Consider the following 25,374-nt stretch of genomic DNA (forward strand, 5'->3'; position numbering starts at 1 on the left):
GGAACATGTGGGGGCTGCACTCTGCTCCCGCCTCGCACCAAGCCCACCTCCGGTCTATATAGTACATGCACGTACAGTATATACAAGTCAAAGGGGTGGTTTATTCCATTATTTTCTGTCATGGTGGGTCTTGTGTCATGACAAATAGTGATGGACGGCAGGATCCCTGATCAGCCTTTTAAACTTAATTTGATTATATACCTTATATAATATGGGCATAAAGTGGAACCTCTATTATCTGCATTTCAATTATCTGCCTTCATGATTGACTGCCAAAATTTTCTTGGGACAAAACTTTACGAGACATCAAAATTACATGATGTCTTTCTAATTTGTATTGAACTTGGCTTTATTTTCCTGCACAGGGGATTGATGTACCTAATGTGCAGGACTGCAATATGGGGACTTAACATTCCGCCAATTTGAAGTTAAGAGCAGAGAATAAAAGTTGCACTGGATGTATGGGTATAACATAATACAGGATGTTTGCTTCACATTATGTGTGAGCCAAGTATGTGCACGTTATGTGCATAATTGCACGTGTACAATCAACACTTATAACAGTGTTACTAGACCAACACGATGAGCACATGGAAAAGCATGTGTGTATCAACTCAGACAGACTTGTTTAGCAAAGGGTTACTTTAACACTAATGAGTGCATTGTTTAGTGAGTATAAATATGTGCTTTCTGATCCTAAGAGTTGAATAAAAGTAGCTGAACACAGAATGAGTCTTAGCCACCACGCTGTAATTACAGAGTGGCTAAACCATGGTATACAAGTGAAAATACCGTTTACATATTTGTGAAAAACATATTGTGTGTGTTCCAGTTTGGCATAAAAATAAAACAAAAAAGGTGACTCAACCGTGGCTAACAAGGGAAATTAGGGATAGCATAAGATCCAAGGAGAGGACATATAAATTGGCTAGAAAAAGCAATAATCCTGAGGATTGGGAGCAGTTTAGGAGTCAACAAAGGAGGACAAAGGGATTAATTAAGAAAGGGAAAATAGAATATGAGAGTAAGCTAGCAGGGAACATAAAAACTGACTTTAAAAGCTTTTATAGATATGCGAAGAGAAAAAGATTGGTGAAGTCAAGCGTAGGTCCCTTACAGTCAGAATCAGGGGAATTTATAATGGGAAACAAAGAAATGGCAGACCAACTAAATTCATACTTTGGTTCTGTCTTCACAAAGGAGGACACAAATAACCTCCCAGAGATGCCGGGGAACATAGGGTCTAATGAGAGGGAGGAACTGAAAGAAATCAATATTGTAGGGAAATGGTGATAGGAAAATTGATGGGACTGAAGGCCGATAAATCCCCAGGGCCTGATAATCTACATCCTAGGGTACTTAAGGAAGTGGTCCTAGAGATAGTAGATGCATTGCTGGTCATCTTCCAGAACTCGATAGACTCTGGAACAGTACCCATGGATTGGAGGGTAGCTAATGTTACCCCACTATTCAAAAAATGTGGTAGAGAAAAAGCAGGGAATTATAGACCGGTAAGCCTGGCATCGGTAGTGGGGAAAATGCTAGAGTCTATCATAAAAGATGTAATAGCAGAGCACTTGGAAAGCAGCGACAGGATCGGACAAAGTCAACATGGATTTACAAAAGGTAAATCATGCTGGACTAATCTACTGGAATCTTTTGAGCATGTAACTGGCAAAATAGATAAGGGAGAACCAGTGGATGTGGTGTATTTGGACTTTCAGAAGGCTTTCGATAAGGTCCCACATAAGAGATTAGCGTGCAAAATTAAGGCACATGGGATTGGGGGCAAGGTATTGACTTGGATAGAGAACTGGTTGGCGAACAGAAAGCAAAGAGTTGGAATAAACGGGTCGTTTTCCGAGTGGCAGGCAGTGACTAGTGGGGTACCGCAAGGATCGGTCCTAGGACCCCAGCTGTTCACAATATATATTAATGATCTGGACGAGGGAATTGGATGTAATATCTCCAAATTTGCAGACGACACAAAGCTGGGTGGGAGGGTAAGCTGTGAGGAGGATGTCGTGAAACTCCAGTACGATTTGGACAGGTTGGGTGATTGGGCAGAAACATGGCAAATGCACTATAATGTGGATAAATGTGAGGTTATCCACTTTGGTGGCAAAAACAGGAAGGCAGATTATTATTTGAATGGCAATAGATTGGGAGAAGGGGAAGTGCAGAGAGACCTGGTGTTATTGTGCACCAGTCGCTGAAGGTAAGCATGCATGTGCAGCAGGCGGTTAAGAAGGCAAATGGTATGTTGGCCTTCGTAGCAAGAGGGTTCGAGTACAAGAACAAGGATGTCTTGCTGCAGTTGTACAGGGCCTTGGTGAGACCACACCTTGAGTATTGTGTGCAGTTTTGGTCACCTTACCTGAGGAAGGACGTTCTTGCCATGGAGGGAGTGCAGCGAAGATTCACCAGGCTGATACCTGGGATGGCAGGAATGACGTACGAGGAGAGATTGTGTCGATTGGGCTTATACTCACTGGAGTTTAGAAGATTGAGAGGGGATCTCATCGAAACCTATAAAATTCTGTCAGGTCTGGACAGACTAGATGCAGAAAGGATGTTTCTGATGGCCGGGGAGTCCAGAACCAGGGGTCACAGTCTAAGGATAAGGTGTAAGCCATTTAGGACTGAGATGAGGAGGAATTTCTTCACCCAGAGAGTGGTGAACCTGTGGAATTCTCTGCCACAGAGGGTGGTGGAGGCCAGTTCATTAAATATATTCAAGAAAGTTAGATATATTTCTTGAGGCTAAAGGGATCAAGGGATATGGGGAGAAGGCAGGGACAGGGTACTGAATTTGGATGATCAGCCATGATCTCATTGAATGGCGGAGCAGGCTCGAAGGGCCGAATGGCCTACTCCTGCTCCTATCTTCTATGTTTCTATGTAAAGTTTATACGTCCTTAGTAGTATTATAATTTAGATGAGGGGGGCCCTGTGATTACTACAGGAAACTCTCGATTTACCGGCACCCAAAGAACCGGAAATCTCGGTTAACCGGCAAAATTCAGGAGTAGGTTCAGATAAGTTTTTCTTCATAATTAGTGGCCGTTTCTTGATTCTTGGCTGTGTAATCGGGGGTTCCTGCACTTGTTGCTAAGCAACAGGGACGCTTGGTCTGTGGCCGGGCTTCTTGCACCTGTTGCTAAGCAACAGGGAAGCCTGGATTTGTTCTGTGTACAGAACGCTCGTACCTTTTAACTATAACTCTCTGTAATCCGGACTTTTTGATAAACCAGCACCACGCTGGTCCCGTCGGTGCCGGATAAAAACAAGAGTTTCTTGTAATCCTTTTGAAAAGGGGTCCTTCAACCAAAAAGTTTGAGAAGCACTGAACTAGGATATACTGGGTTTCTGCACTTCTCCAGTGAATATGAAATCACGATTGGCTATGGGGGAGGTGCGGCCATAAAGGATGTCAGACGTTGATTGCCCAGCCTCCCGAGCGTAAACGTGAATTTGTTGAGAGCTAAAGTTCGGTGACCAGAGGATTGACTGTTGTTTTAACTGGGGCCCAATTAGGTGAAGAAGCTAAACATTTTTTTTATTGCATTATCATCTTTGCTAATTGTCAAGCTTTTGTATCCATAAAACCATTAGTGTGGTGAAAAGACCAGCCAGTCCATCAAGCTCATTCTTTTCACAAGACCATATATGCAATATGCCCTAGAGTGAACTCTATAAATCTCCCTGTATAACAATTCTGCAAAGTTTCTACCTCGGCACCAATGTTCCCACTATTTTTTTAGGCCGCACGGCCCCTTTAACGGGCTGTGTAGCCCATTCAAAATTCCACACATACGCGGTTATTTCTACTGAAAAGACGGTGAGCCAGCTGCGTGGGAGCTCCATAGCGCTGCGAGGTCGTGCAGCTTAAAGGGAACATTGCTCGGCAGCCTATCTGACCCCGAGCGCAGCTTCCAACCTCATATCCTCTCCATCACAAAGACTGCCTACTTTCACCTTCGTAACATTGCCTGTCTCCACCCCTCTCAGCCCATCTGCTGCTGAACCCCTCAGCCATGCTGTTGTTACCTCCAGACTCGACTATTCCAATACTCTGCTGGCCAGCCTCCCATCTGTCACTCTTCATAAACAGGAGCTCATCCAAAACTCTGCTGCCTGTATTCTAACCTGCACCAAGTTCTAGTCACCCATCACTGGACTTACATTGGCTCCCGGTCCACCAATGCCTTGAATTTAAAATTCTCATCCCCACGTTCAAATTCCTTCATGGTCTCGCCCCTCCCCATCACTGTAACCTCCTCCAGTCCTACAACCCTCGGAGAACTCTGCATTCCTTCAACGCTGGCCTTCTTACACATTCCCCCCAACTCCTTTCACCTCAACATTGGCGGCCATGCCTTCAGCCGTCTAGGCCCAAAGCTCTGCAATTCCCTCCTTAAACCTCTCTCCTCTTTTAAGACCCTCCTTAAAACCTACTTCTTTGACCAAGCTTTTAATCACTAATCCAAATATTTCTTCCTTTGGTTGTGTTAATTTTTGTCTGATTACTTCATGAAGCGCCATGGGACATTTTCCTACATAATTCCAAAAACATTCAAGAAGCTTGACACCATCCAGGACAAAGCAGCCCGCTTGATTGGCACCCCATCCACCACCTTAAGCATTCACTCCCTCCACCACCGGCGTACTGTGGCTGCAGCGTGCACTGCAGCAACTCACCAAGGCTTCCTTGGCAGCACCTCCCAAACCCGCGACCTCTATCACCTAGAAGGACAAGGGCAGCTGGTGTATGGGAACACCACCACCTCCAAGTCACACACCATCCTGACTTGGAAGTATATCGCCGATCCTTCATCGTCGCTGGGTCAAAATCCTGAAACTCCCTCCATAACAGCACTGTGGGAGTATCTTCACCACAAAGACTGCAGTGGTTCAAGACAGCGGCTCACCACCACCTTCTCGAGGGCAATTAGGGATGGGCAATAAATGCTGGCCTTGCCAGCGACGCCCAGATCCCATGGACGAATAAAACAAAAATACAATTTTTGGGAGGAGGAAAATCAACAAAAACAAGTAAAATCAAATCAGAATCTCAGTACAAAAGTGAAACTTTTCATATGCAAAACATCACTTTTCGTACCTTCACTTTTTTAAAAAAATTTGGGGTGGGGGGGGCAGAGAAAGAGATCAGGTAGAAACTTGAAAAAGTGTGCCAGCCTTGACTCAGAGGTAATACGCTTGCTTGAGTCAGAAGGTCATGCGTCAAAGTACATCATCTAAGCTGGCACTTCAGTGCCATTTTTCCAGAGGTGGCTGTAAACTGAGGCCTCATAAAAGATCCGTGGCAATATTCAATGGGTAGGGGAGTTCTCAGTGTGTCCTGGCCAATATTTATCCCTCAACCAGCTCCACCAGGACAGGTTATCCGGTCACATATCTTATTGATGTTGTATGGGATCCTGCTGTGCACAAGTTAACTGCCACATTTCCGTACATTACAACAGTGACTACTTCAAAAATTACTTCATAGGCTGTGATGCACTTTGGGACATCCTGAGAATGCGAAAGGTGCTATATAAATGCAATTTCTTCTAGTTACACACAAAGACCTCACATAATATAACAGTGTTTGCCAAACTCGTGGGTGTGACGAGGCTATTAGATGGGCACGAGGAGGACGCTAGCTGTACCTCGCCAACAGGCAATGCCTGCAATACGCGTTTTCTCCATTGGCGGCGCTGTAGCACTCCCCTCAACTCAGGTGGATTTCTGCTCTTCGCTCTCCAAAACTCAAGACATCCCCTTCAAGCAGTTCTATCTTACAAGTATTTTCAATGCTGAATTTGCATGCCTTTCTTTCAGTTGCTCACCTTCTGGTCTATACCGCTGTAGAACATTAATTTTCTTTTTGGAACTGCTCATGAACCCTGGGATCCCTAATATCATAGTGAAATAAACAAACAGTAGCAAGTCAGTGCCCCTCCTGGCTCTGCTTTAAACATTTGTTAAAAGGTTCTTTGCCCCAAGTTACGCAGCTCTGTGGAGGGTCCATTTTGTCCCCACATCAAAGTCCTCATGAACCCTGTGTCCCCACGATGTTTAGAGGGAATAGATAAATAGCCTTCCTTTAAAAACTTGGCACGGCATCAAAAATTACTTATTGTTCAGTGCTCTGCACTTTTCTGGAAAGTTTATTTTGCCCTGCTGCTTGCTATCATCTTAAATTGAGAAATAAATTAATAATGGCAGCCACACTTATGGGTCCTTGATGGAATTTTTTTTTACCTCTTCCAAAGCAACCCAACAATTCATTACTCCCTGTTGCACTCCCAATTAACCAGACAGCAGCCTTGCTCCAGTTCCATCTGGTGAGGCTTGCTCATCCATCACCATGCTCACATGTCCAACCCAAAGAGAGGTGATGCCTATAGTTTTCCTTTCAGTGAAGTTGATTACAATCAGTGGCCAGGAAATTCCTCAGATCTGCTCCCACTTCAGTGGCATTACATGGCTAGCAAAGTGGGAGCAGATAAAAGTAATTTCCCAGCTGGTGAGTTCTAATGATATGATCAAACTTCATATTAAAACCCAAAAGTGTACTGGAGCAGAACTAAAACTGCTAAAATGGCAAAACTGCTCAAGTATTCTGGGTTACCAGCTATGTCTACACTAACATTAATTATGCAAAAATTCTGTTATTTAGAAAGAGGGGGCATACATGGGATATTAATCTATGAAAGGGGCTCAGCAAATAAAGTTTGGAAGCCTCTAATTATGTGTCAGCCTTGACTCAGTGGTAGCACCCTCATCTCTGAGTCAGAGTTGTGGGTTCAAGCCCCTCTGCAGAGACTTGAGCACAAAATCGAGGCTGACACTGCACTGTCAGAGGTATAGTTTTTCAGATTAGACGTTAAACAAGGGCCCTCTCAGGTAGATGCAAAAGATCCCATGACACTAGTTGAAGATCAGGCGAGATCTCCCCAGTGGCCTGGCCAACATTTATCTCCCAACCAATATAAACTAAAAAACAGATTATCTGGTCTTTGCATTAGCACATTGCTTTTTGTGGAACCTTGCTGTGCACAAGGTGTCGGCCGCGTTTTCTACATTACAACAGTGACTGCGCGTCAAAAAAAGTTCTTAATTGCTTATAAAGCGCTCTGGGAGGTCGTGCAAGGCGCTATATAAATGCAAGTTATTTCCTCTATAACAAAGTCTTGGCCCCACCCCAAAGACGAGTTAAATACACGCATCACTCAATAACAAAATAAACCTATGGCACCCGCGTTTTATCTGTAAATAGTGGAGATTCACCGATTAACACGTTAATGCAACCGGTTTCTTAAACCCCACTGAATTGTGAAAAACGACGCTGCCCCTTTAACCCTTCCCCGACGCGACACCCGAGCGCCGTTCATAATCCCTCCAATCTTCCGGTGAGCACCGCGTATTTTAATCCATGATGACACCGCGCCCCAAAAGCCCAGCGCCTGACGGCTCGTTCTCTTACCCAAGGCTCTGGATGCCAGCCCCGCACCTGACGTCTCCCCCAGCTGCTCTCCTCCTGCTGCTGACATCCGGCGCGTTCCCATGTGTTTCCGCTCATGTGACATGTACCAGGTAACCCCCGGCTGTCACGTGATCTCGACGGCTGCAGCTCCTCCTCCTCCACCACCAGGGGCGCTGGTGTCTCCCTCCGACGGCTGCACCTCCTCCACCACCAGGGGCGCTGGTGTCTCCCTCCGACGCTGAGGTCACGGCCGAGAATTCCACTGCGAAGTTTGCGCAGGCGCAGCACGACACAACCGGCTGCTCCCTCCGTTTATGACGTTCCAGCGGTCCATCGCGCCGTGATTGGTGGAGTGGAGGTCACGTGGCGGTTCCGCTTGCGTCGGATTGTGGGAGACTTTGGAAAATGGCGGGTGGTGAAGGATCGGTCGGTAGGAGCGAGTTTGATTCGGATCTGCTGTTGCACCCGGAGCTGCTGTCCGGGGACTTCCTCCTGCAGCTGTTGCAGCAGGTGAGCGGGAGCGGGAGCGGGAAAGGGAAAGGGTTGGGGAGCATGAACCCTCGACCCCGAGCCACAGCGGCTGGTTATCGGCCATTAGCTCCGCAGGGCCGCGGACGTGTTATTGTGGGTGAGAGTGTCTGCTAGGGGTTAGTGTGAGAAACAGCAGGCGCATCTGCTCCAGTACTGGCGTGAAAGTTGTGTTATTGAAATAAATAAATAGATAGATAACTAACCGCGGGCCATCGCACCGGGAGGAACTTGTTTGAAAAGCTGTACATGTATTGGCACCGCGCCATTTAGGAGTTGGGCTCAGTGGGTCGCTACTTTAAAGCCTAGAGCAGCACAAATACCGAAGCTCTTGTTATCTCAGATCTACTGTGTGATTATTTTTTAATTCCTCCCATTTCTTCTTTTGTCTTTTGTAGTTTTCCCCCCATCAGAAATCATTCCTTAGTTAAGGTGACAGTCATAGGCACTTTTCACTTAGGAAAATAGGATAATCAACTGCTGAGCGTTGTAGGAAGGCAACATTAGGTGGTGGTGTCCTGAATTCATGTGGAAAGTGCCTGACCGTTAACAGGTTGTGTATCAATAGGGGGCTTTTTCTTTATGCAGTTTTGAATTTCAATATTAAATAGTTTTAACACATTTAATATGGGCCTGTTTCGTTTCAGATTGCTCCAACCAGTTTCTTCCATTGTAACGAATTCTAAAATGTAATGTTTTTGTCCTTTTTGAATCCTGGAAGCAACACGTGGCAGTTATCAAGTACAATTGTTTGTGGAACTTAACTAGATGTGCATGTTTTTCTTCAGAGAAAAATCACTACTGAGAACCTGCATGGCACTGAGAAGGATCGGATTGTTGAAGTGTACATTCAGCATGTCATTCCATTGCCGCAGAGAGAGCTGCCCAAGAATAGATGGGGGAGAAAGATGGCTGAGAAAAGAGGACAACAGACCATTTGTGGTACACAGAATACAAGGCATGTAATTCCTGTATTGTACAATGAAGTAAAAAATGTTCATCAGTTTCTTTATCTTTATGGTTTGAAATTGTATGAACTCCTGCTAACTCTTTCACGTCATGGTTTGTATATTTAACTAAATAAGGTGAGTGATGTCAGCAGTAAGTGATAGCACACAGTCAGTATTAGGAAAGTTAACAAGTGCTTGCTATGGCAATAAAGATTTACTTGGATGTGAATAATGTACTGGTGACTTTAAGGCAATAAATCGCAATTCAGTTGGCAATAGAATTGGCCAGTTAAATTACTTTTTAACTAGGTTTTATAAACTTCTTTCTGCTCCATTCTGTTTCATATGTAGCTGTCTGAGCATTACAGAATACAAAAGAAAATTATACAAAATCACTGGATAATCTAAGGAATTCAAGTGGTTTCAATGAACTGGAAAAGTTCAGCTGCAAACTTTTGAATAATATATGTAGTATTCGTGTCTTGCCATTTTGTTTGGGAATGCTTCAATTTTTATGTTGAAAGCCTTCATGAGTAGGGTTACATTGCCTAATTTTGATGCATATAAACTTGGATATGTGTTTGGTCTGTAGCATTTGTATTTAAGAGGAGTTATGCCATTAGTTGCTTATTATTTATAATTCAGTCATGAGAACATGGCAATGACAATGCTTACTACCCTCTTCCACTTCAGTGTTTTAGTTTTCCAACATTCGTGATAATCTATTTTTCTACGAAATAATTTGTTTTGCAGTGACTTCTGCAAATTTTTGGTGTTATAAATTTAGAAAAAGCTGTGAACATTTTATATCTGATAAGTATCCTAAACACGTTTTGTGGCTACAAATCCATAATGTCATGATACTATGCAATCAGTATATAACAATGTTTTGATTGAAGAGTAAAGTATTTTAATTTGTGTACAGATTATGTATAATTGATATCAAAAATATGTTTAAACTACATTAATGGCCTGAATTTTGCAGTTCTAATGATGGCGAAACTGTTACCGTTCGCCGTCATTACTCTTTGAAATTGACAGCATCTTCTGGTGTCCGCACGTGCACAATTAAACGCAGAAAACCAGAAGTTACTGTCACTGGTTCCGTGCTGCTCCACAGGGTGCACTGTTGAAGTCTTTAGAAATCCCAGAAGTGACTAGAATTTCCCCTTTTACACTGTAATATTGCTGTTTAAAAACCCCCCAAAAAGTTAAGCCTTTTGAATGAGGTGTAACTGGGTTTTTAATGATGTACTAAGTCATAACTACCGCTGAACAACCTCTCTGGCCCTGAAAAATAAAATTTTGTATTTGTGGAATGTTAAATTATTCCATTTTGATGAAAAGTCCATAGGTTTTTAATACAATTAATAACGTTTATGATATTTCATCTTCTTCCTTAATGTCATGTATATGTCCCAATCTTTATTTCGCTCTCTGTAAAATTAATAAGCAGTGCATTTTACTTCCTGGTCTGCTGTCTGTGAGAATTTTTCAATGTGATTGGCTGCTTAGCCTGCTTGATGACATCACTGTTGCTGGATGCCGGAGATCCCCTTGAGTTGGCGCTGGAATCAAACTAATGCTGGGAAAGGTGAAATCAATACAGAGATTGCTAGATCTTTGTGGGCAGCTTTCTTCGAAATCAGCGTCGTCACTTTGCCACTGACTGCAAAATCCGGGCCAATGTGTCAAACTATATTTGCATCTCGCTTACAATTGCAGTTCACTTAAACACAAGCAACTTCCTAGTACTATACTATCCAACTACTTGCAGAGCATCTTTGTAATCACTTGTGGGTGAAAAACATTACTTGAGCTCAACATTTAATGATTCTGCGAGAACATCCTCTCTATCCTTCGGCATTTTATAGAGAAGAACTATTTGACTATAATGAATTATGTGATTTTTACATATCAAGTCATTCCATTTTGACATTTTAATATAGCATTCAGCTTAGTCTTTTGTCGTTTATTTTGCAGACCAATAATGGAGGGTTCAAGGAAAAGACCTCTAATTGTGTTTGATGGCAGCTCTACAAGTACGAAAATAAAACTCAAAAAGAACGAAAATGGAATGGCTGTTCAGGTCAAGCAGCTGCCATCAGGGATCACGGCCACCAGCCCCACTAATAAGCTTGCTGTCCAGCCAAGTGACACAAATATTCTGACCGATAATAATGCAGTCAAAAGTCCAGTTCGAGGTGCTGTATCAAGCAATGGTATGGCTACCATGAAACATGGAGGCGACATGCCTTTGAAAACCTCACCATTGCCCTACTCAACATCTCCTGGAGGCACCATAAAACTAAAGCGAGCACTTGCAAAAGATGGAGAGGGAGATGTACCAGTAAGTTTTAAGATTTACCGTTTTTAGCCAGACCTAAAAGGACATGCTACTATAATGTAATGTAGACATAGAATTTTTGCACACTTGTGTAATTGAGATGTAGCAGCTGTAATGTACCTTTTTATATGGATGAAATTTGATGAAATTGAAATGACCATGAACTATCAGCTGAAGAACAGGCCCGGTTGAAGAGTGGCACTAGACCAGCTTGTTTGTTTTATTAATTGGAAATTATTTTATAAAATAGTAATGCTGTAATGGTTGAAGTTAGTGCATTTGGTCCAATAAACATAATCGTATCTGTGCTTACAGTTTGTTTGTTTTTTTTGAGTGATTATATTTATTAAAAATTGATATACAAGGCTACCTAGTCCTAAGTTCACATTCCAGCATCAGTTTTCACAGCAGTCTCCTAGTCAGTATGTTATAAATTATAACTCCATTGTTCACTGGGTGCCCTTGTGCATACATATACAGTCTTAATCTTTAGCTCTGTTCTGATCATGTGTGACTCCTGCTGGTTGTTACTCAGAATAGAAAATGTAGTCTTTGTATCACTGTCAAGTGCGAGTGAGCTTGTAAAAGATCCTTTTCCCTCTCCCTGAAATTTATTTTTTAAAGGGAAAGGTTAACCAGGATTTAGAAATAGATTATCTAATATAAATACTGTGAAGCTAAGTATTTTTAGTTGTAAAATCTGCACTATTTCAAATTTTCCATCTGTATTTGTTGCTAATGTGTACTGTTAAAGTAATCTACTGTTGCTACATTCCCATGAAGTATCAGCATTATTAGATCTTATTAAAATAGGCTAGAATATTAACTTCTTGTGAGCTTGTCTTCAAGTTCGTGTCTCATGGTAGTGAAGCTTTTTCAGGGACTGCTAGCCCTCTAGAGCCGGGTCTGACATGTGGCCCATGAGCTACATCTGCCCCCCTCCCTCCATTCCCTGGCAATCCATCTCTCAAAACCCAGGCAACTCGGTCCTGTTTCTACTTGTATTCCTTATTTGTTGGTTTGTTCTATTTAAACTTTGTGGACCTGGAGGATTGGGAAGGAGTGGTATTAGCACAACTGCCTCATTGATGAATAGATCCTAAATTGGAACACCAAGATATCTCAATATTTGCAGCCAATGATATGAAAATGAATGCAAAAATGGATATAAATTTTATGGGAATGATTTTCCTGGCCTCTAGTACTGGACAGGATTGGCACATCTGAAATATGCTCCATCTGTCCAGACCAGATGTGCTTGAATTTCCTGTCCCTTCCACCTGACCAAACCTCGGGCCAGAAAACCACTTTCTACCTCCATCACTATAATATTATTGGGCCTACCCTGTGCCTACTGCAGGCACATGCCTTGCTCCACTATCCTGGGACAATGTAAAGGGTGCAGAGACCTTGTATAGCTAGTCTCCATCTCTCTCTTTTGTCCTGCTTTTTGTGCCTAGAGAATGGGTTTTCCCTGGGGACAAATGTCAGGAAAGTTGGCCTCTATCTGTGGCTCCATTGTACGTATCTACGTGGCTCATGAAGAGTAAAAGATTTTACACTGCTATTCTAGACCTCCTAACCAAGTGACCATTCATGTGTAGAATATTGAAAGGCTATTTGATCATAGTCGACATCTCACCCAAGCCCGATATCTCTCACTTCAGTTTTTCTACTGCTGTCTGGTCTAGAATGGGGGAACATAGATATAAGATTAAATGTAACAGATTTATGACCGAGAGCAGGAGAAACTTTTTTTACACCGTTGATTTTGAAGCTGTAGAATGCACTGCCCGAGCTAGTGATTGAAGCAGAGACCATGTCAACTTTTAAGAATAGGTTAGATCGGTGGTTGAAGGAAAGAAGGTTCAAGTGATATGGATACAGGGTGGGCACATGGGAATAGGACTACTGCTTGTATCGAGATTAAACAGCAACACGGACTGGTTGGGCCAAATGGCCTGTTTCCGTGTTATAATTTCTATGTAGAGATCTGGAATGAATACTATGGCTGATACTTTTTCTGGTTTTCCACTTCCCCCAAACATAGGAATACTGAAGTCAATGGCTGAGATCAGCTAGCCCAGGCACGGACCAGGAATTGAGCCCGGTTCCTTACTGAGCCTGGTTCCTTACTGTTCTGTGTGGTTCTGTGCCACACTATATGGTGCATTTCCCCACTGAGCTGTTAAAGGAATTTGATTAACTTAGTTTAATAGTGTTCTTAGTGTTCATAAATGTTGGAAACTTTATATGTTTATAAATGGGGAAATACAAAGCAGCAATTTTGGGGTTTATAAAGTCTTGTTTAAAGCACCACCATAGTTTTGGCGTGCTCAGGAATCATAACTCCAATCTATTTTGGAAGGTAGTGCATAACCTAATATCTTGTTAAATTATTAAATTCATAAGCTCTCATGTTATAGCATCAGAAAGCCTCGTGTTATCCATGCAATGGCATAATTTCCCAATAAACTGAAGCAACTCTATGAACAATATGTCAGCAGGAATTTAATCAAAATTTGAATATATCATTTAAAAAAAAAAACCTTCCACAATACAGTATTTTGATAATAGTCTTAAGGTTCAAACAACTTGTATAAGCTTCTTATGCTCACATTCACATTTTAATGACATGGATCCCTTGTTAGTATCACTTGCTTGTAATTTCGTAAATATCTTTAATCCTATCTTTGTCATCATACTGATGTATATCCCACATTCTAATTGTCCTTGCGCACTCCTGAGGATACCATTGTGAGACAACCTTCACTGTTCCCATCTTGATGAAAAATTGATGCCATTTTTAAACCCGCATAAAAGAAAGACTTTCATTTACAGTATATAGCACCTTTCACGACCACCAGACGTCCCAAGCACTTTACAGCTAATTAAGTACTTTTGAAGTGTGGTTACTGTTGCAATATAGGAAACGTGGCAGCCAATTTACACGCAGCAAGATCCCATCAACAGCAATGTGATAATGACCATTTAATCTGTTGGTGTTGGTTGAGACATAGCTGTCTAGTTCCATCATCAAATTTGTTATTTTCTTCAAAACTTAGGTTTTGATCAATCATGTTAACCAGGTATGTATTATAGCAGGAACATTTCTACCACATTGATTTCTGTCACCAATAGGTAGGCTCTCCATGTAGTTGAGTTTGGTCCCTCAGCTCTTGAGCAATTCATCAGCTGACATCAGAAACCCTCCTTCATAGGTTGGTAGTGCCATTACAAATGATCAATCACCTGACCAGATTACGTCCTGTTTGAGTGGAGGACCTGCCTTCAGCCAATAGGACAATTCTAAGTACAGCTTACCTTCACATTACGTGCTTACAGTCAATTGACTGCCAAGTCAGCAATTACAAGAAGGAAGGTTGATAAGGAAACTAATCCTAACAAACCATCCAGAAATCAGTGAAAAATGAAAATGTGAATCTGGAGGTGGACACTTTTTTCTATGTAAACCTGACCTGCTGCATCCAGATTGTAGTGTCTGTAAATATGAGTAGATGACTATGTGATGCATGTTCGGGTGGAAAATCAAGGGCCACTTTAGTGGATTAGGCAGGAACAATTTGATGAGTGATGCATTTTGGTATCCAGTTAGAGACTGGTTGCGATTGGATCTCTTTAGTTTTATGCCAGTTTGAGACATAAAATGAATCTGTTTTTCTGGAGGGTTTAGTCCTGTCATAGAAAGTTCAGACACGAAGACACAATAATTCATACTACTGGACAGATTTTTGAAGATAAGATGTTTGATTCTTTTACTTTAACAAATTAGGTTTCAGGATGATTCTGCCCTCTTACTCTCCCTAGATATCCATGAAGAGACAGCAGATAATCATTGCCTGATCCTCACTAAACTTTTGCAATAATTATAATGGCCACCATGAATACAGCCCTCTAAGCAAATAATTTTAGTTCAAAAGAAGGAATAGGTTTAAAAAGTAGGTGTATTTAACTGGGAAAGTTATTGCCCCGGGTTGAAGGGTTTTAATGCGAAAGTATACGTGAGTAAACTTTCTGAAATCTTTCGACATGCCTCCGCGGTACAAATAGTTTAAAAGAACTGTATACTGGATTTTGAATCATAGGAACAGGAATAGGCCATTCAACCCCTCAAGCCAGTTCCACCATTCAATTAGATTGTGGCTGATCTGTACTTAACTGCACTTAGGCCTTTGATGCCCTTACCTAATGAAAATCTGTCTTGAAAATTTCAATTGACCCAGCATCTACAGCCTTTTGAGGAGAGAGATTCAGATTTCCACTACCTTTGTGAAAATGGTGCTGATTTCACTGCTAAATGGCCTAGCCCTAATTTTAAGATTGTGCTCCCTTATTCTAGATTACCCCACCAGAGGGAATAGCTTCTCCGTGTCTGCCTGTCAAATCACTTTATAATTTTTTTAACACCTTGATTAGCTCACACCTCGACCAGTAAATTCAAGGGAATGCAGGCCAAGTTTATGCAACCTGTCCTCATAATTTAACCCTTTAAACTATGATGTGAATTCTGGTGAATCTGCACTGTACCCCCTCCTAGACCAGTATATCCTTCCTGAGGTGCAGTCCACAAAACTGAATGCAATACTCCAGATGTGGTCTGGCCAAGGCTCTGTACATCTGAAGTATCACTTTCTCCTTTTTATATTTCAACCCCTTTCAGATAAAGGCCAACATTCCATCAGCCTTTTTGTTTACTTTTTGTACCTGTGCACTAGCTTTTAGTGATTTGTGTGTACATGGACACCCTTTGTCAAGACAGTTCCTAGTGTCTCGCCCTTAAGAAAATGTTCCTATTTGTCTTTTTTCAATCCAAAGCTGATTACCTCACACCACACCCCACATTTAACTCCATCTGCCACAGTTTTGCCCACTCACATAATGTATGTCCATTTGTAACTTCCTGCTGCCATCTACTCAACTTGCTATGCTTCCCAGCTTAGCGTCATCTGTAAACTTGGATATATAACACTATTCCTTCATCCAAGTCATTGATGTATGGTGAAAAGCTGAGGCCCAGTCCCGATCCCTAGGGAACCTCACTTAATCATAGAACCGTACAGCACAGAAGGAGACCATTTGGTCCATTGTGCTGTGCCGGCTCTTTGAAAGAGCTATCTAATTAGACCTACTCCAATGGTCTTACCCCATAGCCCTGTACATTTTTCCTTTTCAAATATATATCCAATTCCCTATTGATAGTTACTATTGAATCTGCTTCCACCACTCTCGGGCAGTGCATTCCAGATCGTAACAACTGGCTGCGTAAATTAATTTCTCCTCGTTTTCCCCCCACCCCCCCGCCGGTTCTTTAGCCAGTTATCTTACATCTGTGTCCTCTAGTTCCCTGTCAGTGGAAACAGTGTCTCACTATCTTCTATCAAAACCAATCATAATTTTGAACACCTCTATTTAATCTCTCCTTAACAATATCAGCTTCTCTAGTCTTTCCACATAACTCAAATCCCTCATCCCTGGCACCATTCTATTGAATCCTCTCCAAGACCTTGACATCTTTCCTGAAGTGTGGTGCCCAGAATTGGACACAATACTCCAGCTGAGGCCTAACCAGGGGTTTATAAAGGTTTAGCATAATTTGCTTGCTCTTGTACTCTATGGCCTGGAGTTTCCACTTGGTTGCGCTGGTTTTCTCAGCACAATTCACCTGAAATCGGCATAACCAGCGCAAAAGATCGCGGAACTTTAAGCGCAAATTAATTTCAGTGCAACTCGAGATCTTTTGCACTAGCTTAAAAAAAATGTTGCTAGAAGCTGGCCCCGCCCACAAATATGGCCATGCCCCCAGGATGCATTATTGGGAACTTCCACTAATTGTGTTCGTTTGTGGGCCTCTGAGGAGGCTCTAAAAATTAAGCGGGTTCTTTTGGGTGCAAGGACACTAAGAACATTTTAAAAGCTTTTGAATGTATTTTTTTAATTTACGAAGAAACTGACTACTGTACCCCAATATAACTAGCAAATGGTTCTGTATTTTTTAAGTCATTTTCAATAATATAAAATAGGTTACTCACGGGTGGTGGATTGACACTGATTAAAAATACTTTTTTTTGTGATAAGCCCATTTTCAGCTGTATTAATCAAACTGCACTTATTTACCATTCTTAAATATATCATCAAGGACTATATATCAAGACAAAAATTGCACCCAAAGTGGAAACTCTACTCCATGCCTCTATTTATAAAGCCAAGGATGCCATATGCTTTTTTTAACAGCCTTATCAACTTGTCCTGCCACCTTCAGAAATTTGTGTATGTGAACTCCCAGGTCTCTCTGTTCCTGCACCTCCTTTAAAATTGTATCATTTCATTTATATTACCTCTCTTCATTCTTCCTTCCAAAATGCATCATTTCACACTTTGCTGCATTAAATTTCATCTGTCATGTATGTGTCTGTCAATTTCACCAGTCTGCCTGTGTCCTCCTGAAGTCTGCAACTATCCTCCTCATTGTCACATCCTGCCAATCAGAGAACATTCCTTTACCTCTGCACTCTGTCTCCTACCTCCTAACTAATTACCAACCCATGTTATTTCCAATTCTGTGCACTTCTATTTTTGCTAATAATCTCTTGTGTTGAACCTTATCAAATGCCTTCTGGAAGTCCATATAGACAGTGTCCATATGCATTCCTCTATCCACCATGTTGGTAGCTTCCACAAAAAGTTCAACTAGATTAGTCAGACATGAGCTACCTTTCACAAATCCATGCTGACTCTCATGCTCAGCTTATCCTTGTCACAGTTCTAGTCACCGTGTCCCCGATGATAGATTCCAGTAATTTCCCCACAATTGATGTTAAAGTGTAGTTTCCTGGTTTCTCATTCACTTTTTAAATAATGGAGTGACAATTTGCAATTTCCAAATCTAGAGAACTTTGTAAATGCATTAGCCATAATTGTTCAATGTCCTCGCCTATTTCTTTTGATACCCTGGGGTGGAAATCATCAGGTCCTGGAAATTTGTCTTATCTTAAAGTTCATTATTTTCTCCATTATTGTTTTTTAAACTTATATTTGCAACTCCAATTGCTTTCTTTCTATCCCATTGTTGCTTTTTGTAGCTCTCCCTGAATTTCCACTTTTTCTTGCATTTGTGTAAGCCTTTTCGTTGTTTCCTTCAGTACCTTTATGAATCGGTTGCAAAGGTCCTGAAGAGCCAAGGCAAAACTAGACCCAGACATCTTGCTAAAGCTAAATTGTCACCTGCAGCCTTAAAAGGAAAGTGGAGGTCTATGCTGTTCTTTCTTGTGTCTTGAACTGAAATAAGCTATTGCCCTTGAAGGGTTTGGTCATGGATGAAAAAACATTTTAGATCTGGGACCTTTCAAAGCACTCCCACCACCGCCCCCCCCCCCCCCTCATTCTTCTCTTTTCCCCCCCCCAGCACAGTTCAGATAAGTAGTTCCAACTTTATGGTGGATAGAAAGCCGTAACATTTCTGTAATGCAGGGATCATGATACATCCATCACACTGCAGTCTACATGCTTACTGATGCATCCTTCACACTTTGTGCAGGTGATCTGTGGAAGTTTTGAAGTTGGGTTTTCTACCTTTTTCCAAAGGGGATTGTATTGCTGAACTAGGATCCAGAAATGTAATATTATCCAAGAAATTCCAGTGTATTCTTGGGGTATGAATGAGAAATCTTAATAGTACTGGTCTTTCAGCTCATGATAGTAGTGCTGTAGAGACTAAGAGATGCTATTTCTGGCTGGGCAAAGAGGACTGGATGCAGGTGGTCAGTGCTATGCTGAAAACTGCAGCACAATTCCAGATTTTCAGCATTTCTGCATGTGGGAAATGTTAATGACACAGGTCATGGTAGTCTTTTGTTCATTTTAATACTTTGGTTAATGGTTGATTTATTTGAGTGAGTCCCTCAGTACAGTCTCTAGAGCAACTTTCTTTGCGCCAAGGACGTTGGTGCTGAACCAACTGTCCGAACCCTAAAACAATCAAGCTCTATGTCTATTGTACTGCCATTGATTGAGCTGAAACCAATCCCATTGTTTCCAAGGAGCCAGTTGGCAGACAGGTTGGTTACCAGGAACGTTCTAGGAGGAAAAGTGATTTCACATGGTGCACTTGTTTGGAAGAAGCTTCTCAGTTTTAATGAAGTTGAGGACATCAATTTCACCCTGGTGCAAATAATCCCTTGGGTGAGGAAACTAGTAAAAAAAAATTCTGACCAAGAAACTGCCAATCAAAGTTTCTTTCCTCACAGCTGATTAAATTTTCTTCGTCCCCACCAAAAGGGAATTAACCTTAATGCCAAGAAGGTAAAAACATTGTTGGTCAAAATCATAGGGATTAGGTATCAGTATTGTGTATTGAGAAATACCTGCTTTATCTTATCCAACTTCAGTTTAAGGCTTTACAAAGGTAACCCAGGTGGTGGACACCATGCAGATGAGGCACCTGGGATGCACGGCCTGGGGAGGAATCTTGGTGTACATGGATACTGGTCCTCCTGCCCTACGTACCACCATCATGCTCTACCAAACAAAATGGGCAGAAAATGCTGGCGTTTGTTAGATATTTTACTGCAGAGTTTAAAATTGTATTTCACTCACGTTAATGAAACATTCTAAAAACACAGACAAAGCATTCGGAAAACCTTTGTAAAGTTTAAATGCAAGTTGCGTTCAGCTATTATAAACACACCTTTAATCTTGGTAGGAGTTTAATATGAGTACATTATTGCTGTTATGTACGCAAACGCACAGAACAATTGAATGTAATTTAGTATTGCAAATAATACTTTGTTTTTGCCTGCAGGGGGAGTTGTTAAGACCTACAGAGCCAAAGAAAAAGATTCAACATGTTACCTGGCCATAAGGTCTGCCAGTCCTGATATTCCAGGGAAGGTGTTTCATTTACATCTTATGATATAGCCATGCCAACAAGCCTGTTGGAAATGGCACATTGGAAAAGCAACTGGGAGTGAGGCACCCAATAAGCAGTTAAAAGAAATCACATAATTCATTTTGGTTCTGTAAAGTAGCCCAACCAGTGAAATTACATCTCCCACTGGACAATTTTATACTACAATACAATTTATATACTTATTTACAACAATGGAGTTTTTTGATTTAGTTGCGTTCTGTTTGTGAAAGGAACCAATAATTTTTGAATAGAAAATAGGACTATCCCGTCAGTCACATTTCAGGTATAGTACATCACTTTATGCACAATTTACACAAGTCTGCATTTAACTGCATGCAAGTCTGGGCTTAATCTGGGACTCATTTTTTAAAATGTCATAAGGATAGTTAAAGCTTGCCAATCTGACTTTTGTTAATTTTGTACTGTAATTTTCCATATGTAATATCAGTTTTCCAGACTTAACTCATATTTAGAACTTAAGGCATTTTAGTGTTGCAAATCAAAGTCCCTGAAAAAAGCCATAATAATTGATATAAAAACAGAGTTAATGTTTCAGTTCGATCACCTTTCGTCGGAACAGTTCTGGCGAAGCGTTAACTCTGTTTCTCTCTCCACAGATGCTGCTTGACCTGCTGAGCATTTCCAGCATTTTCTGTTTTAATTTCCGATTTCCAGCATCCGCAGTATTTTGCCTTTCCATAATAGTTGCTGTTTCTGTTGTGTACTCATGGAAACTTGTGCATGGCACATGAATAAATCCAGTGAGGACAAACGTCAGGTTAGGTAGTTTTTCATTGATTCCCCTATTCTGCTATAAATGTAAATTTGGTGCTACCTATTGGTTTATCAGTGGCCACTAAATTGTCATCTCAAATTTTAAATAAAGCTTAAAAGAACTTTTCTTATCAGACATGATTATGCTGTATTCGCATGTGTGTGAATATTGGAACATTACCTCAATATCTTGAAACCCTTTAGTTGTTAAGTGTTTCCTGTCTTCAGCTTCTGGATTCATATCAAAACATATAAATTAACAGCCCTCAATGCAAACACCCATGATTCTGTACAAATTCATATAATAGTTTACCAATTAAAGAATGCAAGTAGAGGATCCACATAGAAAGAAAGACCTTCATTTATATAGCGCATGATCTCATCTCAGAAATGTCCCAATGCATTTCACAAATATTGAGATACTTTGCAGTCCCATTACTGTTATACAGGTGAAGATCACACATTGAATATGATAGTTACCTATTAAGCAGCTCTGACTAAGGCATAAGAAACAGTCTTGAGTATATTATGATGGGATGCCTTTTAGGTAAATAGTATCTGTGATGTATATTAAATTTTGTTGAATTGTGTTGTGCCTATCAGGGTGATGGCTATTAGTACACTGTTAGGATATGAAACAGTTTCCCATTTCAGGTATCCAGTATTAGCATCAAACACTCCCAGGTCAGGTACAGGAAACTTCGATATCTGGCACCGACGGGACCAGCGTGATGCCGATCTATGAAAACTTCCGGACAGACCAGCGCTAATGTTGAAGGATACGGAGGTTTTCATCTCCGTATCTGACAACAAATGCTGTTGCTTAGCAACAGCTTGTAAACAGTTGGCCCGTACCTTGGAAGCGTCTCTGTAGCTTAGCAACAGCTTCAGAGAGGCTGTCCAGAGACTGACTGACTTTAAAAAAATGCTAGAAGAAAAAAAACCTAACACAGCGGCTGCTGATTTCTGCCGTTAGATCGAGGTTTCCGGCCATACAACCTCCGGATAAACCAAAGTTTCCTGTATACCACGGCTGCAAAGTCTTTTCTTTGCCTCAACAATTTGTGTCTCAACAATGTGCCTTACCTTTCAGAAACACACACCTACTGCATCAATGTGATACTTCCATTTCCCTCAATAACCATCCTTATGCCCTCAGAGAGATTGCCAATTAGTGCCAAAATAGGAGCAGTTTAGTGCTGTGGCCCATCCAGAGGAATTAATGTTGAGACTGCCAAAGATTTGGTTTCATAAGAAAGTCCACCAGAAGAGAGAGAGGAGACCTTCATCCTAGTAGTCTGGACTGGAATCAAACCCAGTTCCCAGAGGTGAAAGCAGTGTGCTAAGCCCCTACATTCATACCACGGCTGCAAACAGAAGTCAGTACACATACTACTTTATATAACTCAGAATAAGTCAGAAAATAGGATTAAAAGTGTGGTGCATTTGCTATGTATTCCAATGTGTGTGTGATGTAATTGGTAGATTGCATGATATGAGACCATCCGTGTAGCATCTCCCTTAAATTTTATTTTGCACAGCACTGGACCTCATCGACTATCTGTTAGTAGAAGGAGCAGATACATTGGCCCAGATTTTGCAGTGGTAATGACAACAAAACCGTCAGCATTCGCCACCATTACCCCTCTGAAACTGACCACAACTTCAGGATTTAGTGCGTGCGCAGATAAACACGGAAATCCAGAAGTTGCGGTCAGTCATTCCCTGCTCTGCCACAGAGCTACCCAGAGCCAGCAATCAATTCAAATCACACTGAAGGATGAAAACTTCCTGTATTACGCTGGAATAATGCTGTTAAACCCCCCTAAATAGTTAAGCCTTGTTGAAAGAGGTGTAACTGGGTTTTAACGGCGTACTGATTGCTGAACAAATGTTCCAGCCCTGAAAAACTAATTCTATATTTGTGGAATGTCAAATGTTTCCATTAAAATGTTTATGAATTACATGGTTTTTAAAATATTTTTTTTTTAATTTATGATATTTCAGCTTCTACCTTAATCCTATGTGTGTGTCCCAATCTTTATTTCGCTCTCTAAAATTTATAAAAAGTGAATTAGAATCTCTGCATTTTACTTCCGGGTTTGCTGTCTGTGAGAGTTCTTCATTGTGATTGGCTGCACAGCCTGCTTGATGACATTACTGTTGCTGGACGCTGGAGATTCGCTTGATTTGGTGCCAGATTCAAACAATGGTTGGGAGAGCTGAAATTCACACTACAGTGATTGCTAGATCTTTGTGGGCAGCTTTCTTCGAGGTAAGCGGTGAGCGCCATCGCTTCACCGCTGACTGCAAATTCCAGGCCATTAAGTTAGCAGACCAGCAGTCATATTCCTGAGAAAGCAGTTTTTTAAATAATCCAAAACAACGTTGACTATACTTTGTAAAGAAAGAAAGAACTTGGATTTATATAGTGCCTTTCATGACCTCAGAATGTCCCAAAGCGCTTTACAGGCAATAAAGTACTTTTTGAAGTGGATTCAATTTGCGCACAGCAAGTTCCCACAAACGGCAATGAGATAAATAACCAGATAATCTGTTGTTGGTAGTGTTTTTAAAAAAATGGCCAGGACTCCTGGAGATCTCCCTGCTCCTCTTCGAATAGTGCCATAGGATCTTCCACATCCACCTGAGAGGGCAGATGGGACCTCGGTTTAATGTCTTGCCCAGAAGGCAGTGCAGCACTCCCTCTGTTGCACTGACGTATCAGCTTACTTTGTGTTCATGTCTCTGGAGTGGAGCTTGAACCCACGGCCTTCTGACTCAGAGGCGAGTATGCTACCACTGAGCCACGGCTGACACCAAAGTTGGGCCACTTGGGTGAGGTCCTGGATGGGAACCCAGTGAGAGTTGGCACCTTGGAGACAAGAGTACTGAGGCTGTGATTAAGTGTAGTTGTTCCTGTTGTCTGTTGGCACCAAGAAACTAAACAAACCCAAATGGACCAGACTCCTTGGGAATTAAAACCAGAGAACACGGCAGGCAATACTTAAGGAAGACATTCAAACACTGGAGGCAACAGGGAGAAGAACCACAAGGCTGATTGCCAGTGTTAGAGAGAGTGAGTTGTGATAGGCATAGGGGGACAATTTTAACCTAACCCTGTAGTAATATATCATTTTTAGTTATTGTTATTTCCATGCCAGCCTCTTTTTCTCGATTTCAGTACCATTAAATTCTGCATACAGCTTTTATTTAGGGGAGGTCCAAGTTGCTGTATATATTAATCTCCAGATTCAAGTCAATAAATCCATAGCTATCTTGTATGCAGCTTTCTGAATTAATTTTAATACTATCATTGTGTACAAAGAAGTGTTCCACCACAAATATTAAATTAAAATGCCTGTCTAAAAATAAGCCCCAGATTTCCAAACTATAATACCTGTTATCTTTGGACTCCTCTTAGTTGCTGTCACAGCTATCTGTAAATTACTTATTATTTTGTTGTAACATAGCAGAAGTTAACAGGATATTGTTTTAAATGTGAGTAATTTTTGTATGAATGGTAGAAATAACCATGACTATTTAAATAAATGTTTTTGAGTCTTTAAGCTTCCCTCTATTTATTTTTCCCTGTACATATAGATAAATATAACATTGGCAGCATTCATGGATTCATTGGTTGGTTTAGAGCTCAGTGGAGGTAGGTGATATCTTCTGAATACATTCTCAGAGGACAAGTCTATCTTAACAGATAATTTCTACAAGTACTCCTCAAAAGGGTGAAATTTGGACATTTCTGTATAATATTCCTGGGCAGTATTGAAAACTCTATAGCTGTTATCTTATTTTTATGGATGCTGGAACTGAAGGCGTGTGTAGAGTGAAGAGAGTAGCCATAAGGGATGTGCGCCATTTTGGCTATTTCCTTTTGTTACAACAACAACAACAACAACTTGTATTTATATAGCATCTTTAACATAGTAAAACATCCCAAGGTGCTTCACAGGAGTGTTATAAGACAATTTTTTTTGGCATGGAGCAATATAAGGAGAAATTAGGGCAGATGAAAGAGCTAGGTTTTAAGGAGCGTCTTAAAGGAGGAAAGAGAGGTAGTGAGGTGGACAGGTTTAGTGAGGGAATTCTAGAGCTTAGGGACTAGGCAGTTGAAGGCACGGCCACCAGTGGTTGAGCGATTAAGATCAGGGATGCTCAAGAGGGCAGAATTAGAGGAGCGCAGATATCTCGGGGGTTGTGGGGCTGGAGGAGAGTACAGAGAGAGGGAAGAGGCGAGGCCATAGAGGAATTTGAAAACAAAGATGAAAATTTTAAAATCGAGGCGTTGCTTAACCGGGAGCCAATGTAGGTCAGCGAGCACAGGGGTGATGGGTGAACGGGA

General features: G+C 41.3%; 2 protein-coding genes across 4 annotated transcripts in view; one reads left to right on the top strand and one right to left on the bottom strand.

Annotated features, from left to right (window-relative positions):
* tgfbrap1 (transforming growth factor, beta receptor associated protein 1) overlaps positions 1–7,746 on the bottom strand; it is a 91,818-nt gene extending 84,072 nt beyond the window's left edge. Inside the window, exons 1-2 of one of the 2 annotated variants that reach the window (XM_085998979.1) lie at positions 7,493–7,746; positions 5,853–5,918 (exon numbers count right to left, since the gene is read on the bottom strand). The gene's annotated coding sequence lies outside the window, so the exon portion shown is untranslated. The remainder of the gene's footprint in view (positions 1–5,852; positions 5,919–7,492) is intronic. The other variant, XM_085998978.1, reaches the window with a different exon arrangement.
* A 92-nt stretch (positions 7,747–7,838) lies between these two features.
* On the top strand, positions 7,839–24,586 carry tslig2 (tRNA splicing ligase complex subunit 2). 2 transcript variants are annotated; one of them, XR_015079744.1, is made up of 5 exons: positions 7,839–8,002; positions 8,809–8,978; positions 10,954–11,320; positions 20,136–20,526; positions 20,861–24,586. XR_015079744.1 is itself a non-coding variant. In XM_085998980.1 (4 exons), exons 1-4 carry the CDS (start codon positions 7,898–7,900, stop codon positions 20,193–20,195), a joined length of 702 nt encoding a protein of 233 aa, XP_085855106.1. In that variant the 5' UTR covers positions 7,839–7,897; the 3' UTR covers positions 20,196–24,586. The 2 variants fall into 2 exon arrangements, 1 of the variants encoding a protein (XP_085855106.1); XM_085998980.1 differs by having other exon boundaries at positions 20,136–24,586.
* The last annotated feature ends 788 nt before the right edge of the window (positions 24,587–25,374 follow it).

The sequence above is a fragment of the Somniosus microcephalus genome, chromosome 10 (assembly GCF_052327205.1).
Source record: "Somniosus microcephalus isolate GS21.2 chromosome 10, FLI_Smic_1.0, whole genome shotgun sequence".
Classification (NCBI taxonomy): domain Eukaryota; kingdom Metazoa; phylum Chordata; class Chondrichthyes; order Squaliformes; family Somniosidae; genus Somniosus; species Somniosus microcephalus.